At 37.9% G+C, this 11,667-nt stretch overlaps 1 protein-coding gene and 1 long non-coding RNA gene across 2 annotated transcripts; one reads left to right on the top strand and one right to left on the bottom strand.

Moving 5' to 3' along the window:
- Positions 1-590: 590 nt before the first annotated feature.
- Positions 591-6,181, top strand: LOC119568866 (protein-associating with the carboxyl-terminal domain of ezrin-like). The gene is made up of 9 exons (XM_037917281.1): positions 591-729; positions 1,233-1,418; positions 1,791-1,882; positions 2,018-2,187; positions 2,831-3,017; positions 3,759-3,898; positions 4,190-4,365; positions 5,565-5,714; positions 6,050-6,181. The coding sequence occupies exons 1-9, from the start codon at positions 631-633 to the stop codon at positions 6,179-6,181; spliced, it is 1,332 nt and encodes a 443-aa protein (XP_037773209.1). The 5' UTR covers positions 591-630.
- A 2,142-nt stretch (positions 6,182-8,323) lies between these two features.
- On the bottom strand, positions 8,324-9,569 carry LOC119568867. The gene is made up of 3 exons (XR_005228172.1): positions 9,555-9,569; positions 8,735-8,874; positions 8,324-8,446 (listed from the first exon to the last, which is right to left on the bottom strand). It is a non-coding gene; the product is annotated as an uncharacterized LOC119568867 (long non-coding RNA).
- Positions 9,570-11,667: the final 2,098 nt, after the last annotated feature.

Below are 11,667 nucleotides of genomic sequence, written 5' to 3'. Positions count from 1 at the left end.
ATGATATGATATCTGCATGTTCTATTATTGTATGTATTGTAAAGATATGCAATGTATTTTCTATGGATTTAGTTGAAGTTTATGTATATTATATGTATTGAGCTTGCCATAAGTATTAGGTAAATGATGATAGAAGAAAATACCAAAATGAATAATTGTAATAAAAAAACAGTAATGATATTTCAGAAAGAACTTTATCATGGAAATAGTATGATTTTTTTTCTTTCTTTCTTTTCCAGCAGAAGAAAAGTAGAGTACAAACAGTATATTCAAGTCTTAGGTGTTACACATGGCTTATTTCCAAAGCCATTTATAAACAGACATTTCATATATTAAGATTATATTTATAGGGAAAAACTTGTATGTTAAAGGGAAAAGAAAACCTCTAAACCTCTTTGATACATTACTTTGCATTATTTTTTTTGGTTTTATTACATCTAGTTCAAAATATCTTAAGACAAAATTGATAGCTTTAATGTGTGATTTTTCCCCTTCTCTTTTAAGTTGAAAAAAGTATTCTAAACCAGAACTCACTAAGCAAAATACACATGTACTTTTGCCTCTGTATGTGCATATCCTTAAAAACTCCAGTATCCATTCTTGTATCCACAGGTATATGAAGACTGGACAATGGCCCCAGGAGAATTGGGAGATGTTCCTGTTACAGTATTCTCAGCTGCTCATCCTCCAAGTTCCAGAAAGAGGCCGTATATTGAAAGGGCATTACAGGTGTGTATGGGTGATGAGTGATTGAAAAAATGAATGGGTGGGTGGATATGTGGTTTTGCGGGAGAGGGAGTGGGCTTGGTCATGTATTTGTAGGTGTATGATTTATTTATAAAACAGCAATGTTTTATAAATAATACACACACACACTCACTCACTCACTCACTCACTCACTCACTCACTCACTCACTCACTCACTCACTCACTCACTCACTCACTCACTCACTCACTCACTCACTCACTCACACACACACACACACACACACACACACACACACACACACACACACACACACACACACACACACACACACACACACACACACACACACACACACACACACACACACACACACACACACTCTTCTGTGTATTGTTTATGTGTAGTTACATATACCAAAATGTGATATATCCCTATGTATATACTAGATACATTTACATTGACATTTAGTATATTCCAACATATTGATTATAATAATATTTACTAATGTATCACACATCCACAGGCCAGTCGTGTATACAGACATCCAGGACTACTAAAGTACATCGATGGTGGTATTATAGGGGAAGTTGTTGTAATAACCGAAAGAGCAAAACCACTGCTACACCACGACTTGGATCAAATGTCACCACTGCACATCTCAGCTGGATTGTTGTCCATTATAGATACTCTGGTTTTTCTTCATGATAGGGTAATGTGATGTTAATGTACAAATTACTTTAGGATAATTTTTTTTATTTAGAAATGCTACCAAGAGTATTCATATATGTGATTTGATGTTCCTTTGTATTTATCTGATTATTTTAAGATGTGTGAACATAACAGGAAGTAATAGTAAATAGTGTAATTGTATAATTATATTTCATTTCAGCTTTCTTTGTGTGTATATGTGTGTTTATTTGAATATGTTTTGTGTGGATGTATATGTATACATATCCTTCTGTGTTTCTTTGTTTGTTTTTTGGAGATGTACCGGTATTTAAGTATATTTTTGTGACTTTATATCTAGAGAGAGAATATCAGACAAATCAAGAAGTATTAAGTGGTAACATTTCACCTACAGGCTGGTGTAAGTCATAATAATGTCAGTGCTGCCAGTATATTCATCACTAGTGATGGAACATGGAAATTATGGGGACTGGAGTATTCATGCAGGTACTAATAATGCATATTCATTAAGCTTCAAATAAAGATCTAACTTGTAAATATTCTGCTTTCATAGTTACATATAAAAGATGAGAGCATAACTGAAGTAAATTAGTAAAATGTAATCTTTTCTCCTCATGACAGTTTTGGGGAGCTAACTCGAGATCACATTGAACACATTAATGGTTACTGTCATGAAAAATCAATACCACCGGATGATAAAGCAAGAATAACACCTGCATATCAACATGCTCGCGATTCTTATGCATTTGCCTGTCTCGTAGAAGAAATTTTAACACCTGACAGAGTGGCAGGTTAGTGTAAAGCTGTAAAATGTTTATACATAATTGTGTAAGTTATTTGCATGAGTTAATTTTATAGAACTAAAGTCTCTGTCTCATAGAATAATGTATCCACAAATCACCTAAGCCATTTAATAGCAATTTGACATGGAAAAGTTGTGTTGTAAAATAAACATAACTTCTAGTTTAAGCTGTTTTCAATTATCAGAACAACTGATGTAGGAAACTAGATTTATGCCAATGTGAAAGTCTCATAGCTTTGAAGATGACTATGTAGTAAACAATTATTTGATATAACTAGAATTGTGGATTGTAATTATATGCACACGCACACGGACATGCACACAGACTCACACTCACGCTCACACGCACGCACGCACGCACACACAATCACACTCACGCACACGCAATCACACTCACGCACTCACACTCACACTCACACTCACACTCACACTCACTCTCACTCTCACTCTCACTCTCACTCTCACTCTCACTCTCACTCTCTCTCTCTCTCTCTCTCTCTCTCTCTCTCTCTCTCTCTCTCTCTCTCTCACACACACACACACACACACACACACACACACACACACACACACACACACACACTACACACAAACACTCTGGGGTCATCACTTATGAACAGTTATGTCCCCAGATATTGCCGGGGCGGAAGAGTTCATTTCTTGGCTTCGCAGCAGCGGCAAGAACAAGGACTGGACACAGAGGCCTCGATTATCTCTTTTAGCAAACCACCAGATATTCCACCATGACTTTTTGAAACTCCACCACAATCTTACCAATGTCCTCCTGCTTTCGGATCACAAGAGGGAAGAATTTGTCAAGTAAGTGTTATTTCAGTGTATTTTGTTCCATCTAAGATTACAGGTGTTCATTTGAAGTGGTGGGTGGATGATTGCTTGAATGCAAATGATTTACATTCTGCAAGGATGGTAAATATAATCAATATGACAATTACAATTCTTGTACTCTTCATCTGATGATGACCCTAAATCATCTAAGAAAATAAACATGCATGCTTATTTGCAGTTCATGAAGGAAGTCTTTCATCCATTTCAGTTTACCTTTCACTTCATCTAAGTGTTCTAATTTCCACAATACTCTAATGTGTGACACCTTATCAAATGCGATAAGTTTAAACATATTTACACGCACACGCACATGCACACACACACGCACACTCACACTCACACGCACACGCACACGCACACGCACACGCACACGCACACGCACACGCACACACACACACACACACACACACACACACACACACACACACACACACACACACACACACACACACACACACACACACACATACATACATATATATGTATGTCTCTCTCCTCTCTCTTCTCTTCTCTTCACTTCACTTCACTTCACTTCACTTCACTTCACTTCACTTCACTTCACTTCACTTCACTTCACTTCACTTCACTTCACTTCACTTCACTCACTCACTCACTCACTCACTCTCTCTCTCTCTCTCTCTCTCTCTCTCTCTCTCTCTCTCTCCTATCCACTCCCTCTCCCCTCTCTCAACTTAATCTGAATTCCCTTTAAAGGTCTTTAGCCGACTCCCTGTGCAAGTATCCAGAGGAGCTGGTTTCAAGTACCTTGGCTGGAGCACTATTGAGTCGTCCTCTGCTACTGCATCCAGCAGCTGCAACCCATCTTATGCCCAAGCTGCTCATACCTCAGTCAAGTAGGTGTTAATTTTTTCTTCTTCTTCTTCTTCTTTCTTTGTCATTCTTTCTTTCTTTCTTTTTTTTCTTTTTTTCATTTACATGCAGTTGTACCAGTAGTTAGTGATTTCTGTGTATAAAAGTTTTAGATTATTATGTGCAGAAGAATTTTCTTTCCTTATTTCTCTCTCTTCCTTTTGTAGTACAGAAATAAGTTAAGATAAATGCTCTTTCTCTATTCTTTTCTTTTCCTTTTTTTCTTTTTTTGATCAGGCAAGATGGAATGTAAACTCCTCCATTTCTGTTCACAGGCTCAGAAAAAGAAGGGGAATCTGGACTGTTTTCCCCAGAGGTCTTCCGTCGGGACATTATCCCACAGGTGGTGAGGCTCTACAGCGTCCATGATGCTACCGTGAGAAACATTCTCCTCACTTTCCTCCCCCACTACGTGTCACTGATTCCTGAAGACATCTTAGCTAATGATGTTGTAAGTTTTTTTGTTGTTTTTTATGTAAAACAGCTCTTAACCCCTATGATCCGGATGATGTGACCATCACTTGGCTTGAGGGGTGGTTGATGTAAATATATCATCATGGGAAAATTTGGCTGTGGGCTGGGGTGATAGGAACATGAGCATTTCAGCTAAAGGTCAAGGTGATGGGAAAGATTCTCCAAGAATGCACAAAGCTCCTGGAGGATGAATAGAGCCATTTTGCATTTAGAAAGGGGCTTTTACATTATTTCCATCAGAATGTAGAATGTAAATGTCCATGAGCCATGACTGGAAGACTGCTGGCTGCAAGGAGGATGCTCTCTCCATGATTGGGATTAGAGTTCAGCCTGCCATGACTGGCACTGCAGGTTGTATTGCATTAATTGAATATTAGGAAAAAGTAGAAAAAAAGGCAACAAATAATAACAAAATGTTACATATTGTTGTTATTATTGCACTGAGTTATAGACTACCTCAAGAAATGATTTGGAGTCTGTGCAAGGAAAACAGTCTATTACTATCTGGATAAAACAAATCAACGGATAGATATTAACTTTGGAAACTTGAATAAAAGCTAAAAACATATGCAGTAAAAGAGAAAATAACACAAATGGGAGGCATGGAGTCACTGCACAGGAGTATCTTGTTTGCACCCAGCCGACAAGCCGCACACCCAGACGAGTGTCCACTCATGTAAGCCTGATGCCAGTACTTTGGGCCACATGATAGCAGTGAAGCATCCAGATCCACTGGGTTAATATGCACATCTGACTATGTGAAGTTAAATAATATAGATAAATATAGACAAGTTCTTGGTTGATATAGATGGTTATTGATATATGTACACTTGAGGATGATATATATGTGTTGTTGGTTAATTCCCTAGAGATGTCATGACTAGTAATACAATAGGCTGGCTCTTAAGAAATACAATTAAATATACTTTTGGGAGTGATTTTATGAAAGATTATACTCTTTAGGGAAAGGAAAAATGATTATTTTATATCTAATATTTTATATCTTCTTTACATATTTTCCAGTGTTATTGTGAATTGTTGATACTGTAATATTTATGTAGATAGAAGAAGGATTAACTTTATGATTAGATGAACAGTGAATAGCTTTTGTATGTATCCAAAACTATTGCAGATAATGGTTAGTGTTAGTTTACATTCATTTTTATTTCAATTCAGCTGCCAGAACTTCTTTTGGGTATACGAGATTCCAGTGATACTCTAGTGACAGCAACACTACACGCTCTCGCACATTTAGTTCCTATCCTTGGAGCCAATAGAGTCATAGGGGAAAATCGGCAGCATCTCTTCACCACTGCCAAACCCAAGGTAAGTTTTTATTAATCCCTTTGACAGACACTCATGATTGGTAATATTTGTGTTTACAAATTAGGTTTGGAATGTTTAAGGTGAACTTCCTTTTCTTCTTCTTTCCCCTCTCCCTTTCTCTCTTTCTTTCCTTTCTTCCATCCCTTCCTCTCCCTTTCTTCTTTTCTCGCTCTCCTCCTTCCTTCTTCTCCCCCACACACTTTCTTTCTTTCATTCTTTCTCCTTCCCCCTCTCCCTCCTTCCTTTCCTCCTTCCCCCCTCCCCCACTCTCTCTTTCTCTTTCTTTCTCATTCTCATTCTTTGTAGCACTAACATATCAATATATTGCATTGTAGGCAGCAGCAAGTTTGCCAGTAGGGAAAGGAATGGTGCCTCATCAACTAAAAAATAGTGAAGGAACGGCCAAGAACACCAACGTTAAGCCATGGACCACTTCTTCCAAAAGAACTAAATCTTCAGGTATGTAAAATTCACAAGCACACACACTCACACATATTTGCGTGTGTGTGTGTGTGTGTGTGTGTGTGTGTGTGTGTGTGTGTTTGTGTATTTATATATATACATGTGTGTGTGTGTGTTTCTGTGTGTATATATATGTATGTATATATATATATATATATATACATACATATATATACACACAGAAACACACACACACACATGTATATATATAAATACACAAACACACACACACACACACACACACACACACACACACACACGCAAATATGTGTGAGTGTGTGTGCTTGTGAATTTTACATACCTGAAGATTTAGTTCTTTTGGAAGAAGTGGTCCATGGCTTAACGTTGGTGTTCTTGGCCGTTCCTTCACTATTTTTTAGTTGATGAGGCACCATTCCTTTCCCTACTGGCAAACTTGCTGCTCCCTACAATGCAATATATTGATATGTTAGTGCTCCAAAGAATGAGAATGAGAAAGAAAGAGAAAGAGAGAGTGGGGGAGGGGGGAAGGAGGAAAGGAAGGAGGGAGAGGGGGAAGGAGAAAGAATGAAAGAAAGAAGTGTGTGGGGGAGAAGAAGGAAGGAGGAGAGCGAGAAAAGAAGAAAGGGAGAGGAAGGGATGGAAGAAAGGAAAGAAAGAGAGAAAGGGAGAGGGGAAAGAAGAAGAAAGGAAGTTCACCTTAAACATTCCAACCTAATTTGAAAACACAAATATTACCAATCATGAGTGTCTGTCAAAGGGATTAATAAAAACTTACCTTGGGTTTGGCAGTGGTGAAGAGATGCTGCGATTTTCCCCTATGACTCTATTGGCTCCAAGGATAGGAACTAAATGTGCGAGAGCGTGTAGTGTTGCTGTCACTAGAGTATCACTGGAATCTCGTATACCCAAAGAAGTTCTGGCAGCTGAATTGAATAAAAATGAATGTAAACTAACACTAACCATTATCTGCAATAGTTTTTGGATACATACAAAGCTATTCACTGTTCATCTAATCATAAGTTAATCCTTCTTCTATCTACATAAATATTACAGTATCAACAATTCACAATAACACTGGAAAATATGAAAAGAAGATATAAAATATTAGATATAAAATAATCATTTTTCCTTTCCCTAAAGAGTATAATCTTTCATAAAATCACTCCCAAAAGTATATTTAATTGTATTTCTTAAGAGCCAGCCTATTGTATTACTAGTCATGACATCTCTAGGGAATTAACCAACAACACATATATATCATCCTCAGTGTACATATATCAATAACCATCTATATCAACCAAGAACTTGTCTATATTTATCTATATTATTTAACTTCACATAGTCAGATGTGCATATTAACCCAGTGGATCTGGATGCTTCACTGCTATCATGTGGCCCAAAGTACTGGCATCAGGCTTACATGAGTGGACACTCGTCTGGGTGTGCGGCTTGTCGGCTGGGTGCAAACAGATACTCCTGTGCAGTGACTCCATGCCTCCCATTTGTGTTATTTTCTCTTTACTGCATATGTTTTTAGCTTTTATTCAAGTTTCCAAAGTTAATATCTATCCGTTGATTTGTTTTATCCAGATAGTAATAGACTGTTTTCCTTGCACAGACTCCAAATCATTTCTTGAGGTATCTATAACTCAGTGCAATAATAACAACAATATGTAACATTTTGTTATTATTTGTTGCCTTTTTTTCTACTTTTTCCTAATATTCAATTAATGCAATACAACCTGCAGTGCCAGTCATGGCAGGCTGAACTCTAATCCCAATCATGGAGAGAGCATCCTCCTTGCAGCCAGCAGTCTTCCAGTCATGGCTCATGGACATTTACATTCTACATTCTGATGGAAATAATGTAAAAGCCCTTTCTAAATGCAAAATGGCTCTATTCATCCTCCAGGAGCTTTGTGCATTCTTGGAGAATCTTTCCCATCACCTTGACCTTTAGCTGAAATGCTCATGTTCCTATCACCCCAGCCCACAGCCAAATTTTCCCATGATGATATATTTACATCAACCACCCCTCAAGCAAGTGATGGTCACATCATCCGGATCATAGGGGTTAAGAGCTGTTTTACATAAAAAACAACAAAAAACTTACAACATCATTAGCTAAGATGTCTTCAGGAATCAGTGACACGTAGTGGGGGAGGAAGTGAGGAGAATGTTTCTCACGGTAGCATCATGGACGCTGTAGAGCCTCACCACCTGTGGGATAATGTCCCGACGGAAGACCTCTGGGGAAAACAGTCCAGATTCCCCTTCTTTTTCTGAGCCTGTGAACAGAAATGGAGGAGTTTACATTCCATCTTGCCTGATCAAAAAAAGAAAAAAAGGAAAAGAAAAGAATAGAGAAAGAGCATTTATTTAACTTATTTCTGTACTAAAAAAGGAAGAGAGAGAAATAAGGAAAGAAAATTCTTCTGCACATAATAATCTAAAACTTTTATACACAGAAATCACTAACTACTGGTACAACTGCATGTAAATGAAAAAAGAAAAAAAGAAAGAAAGAAAGAATGACAAAGAAAGAAGAAGAAGAAGAAGAAAAAATTAACACCTACTTGACTGAGGTATGAGCAGCTTGGGCATAAGATGGGTTGCAGCTGCTGGATGCAGTAGCAGAGGACGACTCAATAGTGCTCCAGCCAAGGTACTTGAAACCAGCTCCTCTGGATACTTGCACAGGGAGTCGGCTAAAGACCTTTAAAGGGAATTCAGATTAAGTTGAGAGAGGGGAGAGGGAGTGGATAGGAGAGAGAGAGAGAGAGAGAGAGAGAGAGAGAGAGAGAGAGAGTGAGGTGAGTGAGTGAGTGAGTGAAGTGAAGTGAAGTGAGTGAAGTGAAATGAAGTGAAGTGAAGTGAAGTGAAGTGAAGTGAAGTGAAGTGAAGTTTAAGTGAAGAGAAGAGAAGAGAGAGGAGAGAGACATACATATATATGTATGTATGTGTGTGTGTGTGTGTGTGTGTGTGTGCGTGTGCGTGTGCGTGTGCGTGTGCGTGTGCGTGTGCGTGTGCGTGTGAGTGTGAGTGTGCGTGTGTGTGTGCATGTGCGTGTGCGTGTAAATATGTTTAAACTTATCGCATTTGATAAGGTGTCACACATTAGAGTATTGTGGAAATTAGAACACTTAGATGAAGTGAAAGGTAACTGAAATGGATGAAAGACTTCCTTCATGAACTGCAAATAAGCATGCATGTTTATTTTCTTAGATGATTTAGGGTCATCATCAGATGAAGAGTACAAGAATTGTAATTGTCATATTGATTATATTTACCATCCTTGCAGAATGTAAATCATTTGCATTCAGCAATCATCCACCCACCACTTCAATGAACACCTGTAATCTTAGATGGAACAAAATACACTGAAATAACACTTACTTGACAAATTCTTCCTCTTGTGATCCGAAAGCAGGAGGACATTGGTAAGATTGTGGTGGAGTTTCAAAAGTCATGGTGGAATATCTGGTGGTTTTCTAAAAGAGATAATCGAGGCCTCTGTGTCCAGTCCTTGTTCTTGCCGCTGCTGCGAAGCCAAAAAATGAACTCTTCCGCCCCGGCAATATCTGGGGACATAACTGTTCATAAGTGATGACCCCAGAGTGTGTGTGTGTGTAGTGTGTGTGTGTGTGTGTGTGTGTGTGTGTGTGTGTGTGTGTGTGTGTGTGTGTGTGAGAGAGAGAGAGAGAGAGAGAGAGAGAGTGAGAGTGAGAGTGAGAGTGAGAGTGAGAGTGAGAGTGAGAGTGAGTGTGAGTGTGAGTGTGAGTGTGAGTGTGAGTGTGAGTGTGAGTGTGTGTGCGTGAGTGTGATTGCGTGTGCGTGAGTGTGATTGTGTGTGCGTGCGTGCGTGCGTGTGAGCGTGAGTGTGAGTCTGTGTGCATGTCCGTGTGCGTGTGCATATAATTACAATCCCAATTCTAGTTATATCAAATAATTGTTTACTACTAGTCATCTTCAAAGCTATGAGACTTTCACATTGGCATAAATCTAGTTTCCTACATCAGTTGTTCTGATAATTGAAAACAGCTTAAACTAGAAGTTATGTTTATTTTACAACACAACTTTTCCATGTCAAATTGCTATTAATGGCTTAGGTGATTTGTGGATACATTATTCTATGAGACAGAGACTTTAGTTCTATAAAATTAACTCATGCAAATAACTTACACAATTATGTATAAACATTTTACAGCTTTACACTAACCTGCCACTCTGTCAGGTGTTAAAATTTCTTCTACGAGACAGGCAAATGCATAAGAATCGCGAGCATGTTGATATGCAGTGTTATTCTTGCTTTATCATCCGGTGGTATTGATTTTTCATGACAGTAACCATTAATGTGTTCATGTGATCTCGATTAGCTCCCCAAACTGTCATGAGGAGAAAAGATTACATTTTACTAATTTACTTCAGTTATGCTCTCATCTTTTATATGTAACTATGAAAGCAGAATATTTACAAGTTAGATCTTTATTTGAAGCTTAATGAATATGCATTATTAGTACCTGCATGAATACTCCAGTCCCCATAATTTCCATGTTCCATCACTAGTGATGAATATACTGGCAGCACTGACATTATTATGACTTACACCAGCCTGTAGGTGAAATGTTACCACTTAATACTTCTTGATTTGTCTGATATTCTCTCTCTAGATATAAAGTCACAAAATATACTTAAATACCGGTACATCTCCAAAAAACAACAAAGAAACACAGAAGGATATGTATACATATACATCCACACAAAACATATTCAAATAAAAACACATATACACACAAAAAAAGCTGAAATGAAATATAATTATACAATTACACTATTTACTATTACTTCCTGTTATGTTCACACATCTTAAAATAATCAGATAAATACAAAGGAACATCAATCACATATATGAATACTCTTGGTAGCATTTCTAAATAAAAAAATTATCCTAAAGTAATTTGTACATTAACATCACATTACCCTATCATGAAGAAAAACCAGAGTATCTATAATGGACAACAATCCAGCTGAGATGTGCAGTGGTGACATTTGATCCAGTCGTGGTGTAGCAGTGGTTTTGCTCTTTCGGTTATTACAACAACTTCCCCTATATACCACCATCGATGTACTTTAGTAGTCCTGGATGTCTGTATACACGACTGGCCTGTGGATGTGTGATACATTAGTAAATATTATTATAATCAATATGTTGGAATATACTAAATGTCAATGTAAATGTATCTAGTATATACATAGGGATATATCACATTTGGTATATGTAACTACACATAAACAATACACGAAGAGTGTGTGTGTGTGTGTGTGTGTGTGTGTGTGTGTGTGTGTGTGTGTGTGTGTGTGTGTGTTGTGTGTGTGTGTGTGTGTGTTGTGTGTGTGTGTGTGTGGTGTGTGTGTGTGTGTGTGTGTGTGTGTGTGTGTGTGTGTGTGTGTGTGTGTGTGTGTGTGTGTGTGTGTGTGTGTGTGTGTGTGTGTGTGTGTGTTTGTGTGG

This window comes from Penaeus monodon, unplaced genomic scaffold (genome assembly GCF_015228065.2).
Source record: "Penaeus monodon isolate SGIC_2016 unplaced genomic scaffold, NSTDA_Pmon_1 PmonScaffold_11252, whole genome shotgun sequence".
In the NCBI taxonomy this organism is placed as follows: domain Eukaryota; kingdom Metazoa; phylum Arthropoda; class Malacostraca; order Decapoda; family Penaeidae; genus Penaeus; species Penaeus monodon.
The sequence above is the reverse complement of the archived record's forward strand: the minus strand, read 5'-3'. Positions and strand labels throughout refer to the sequence as shown.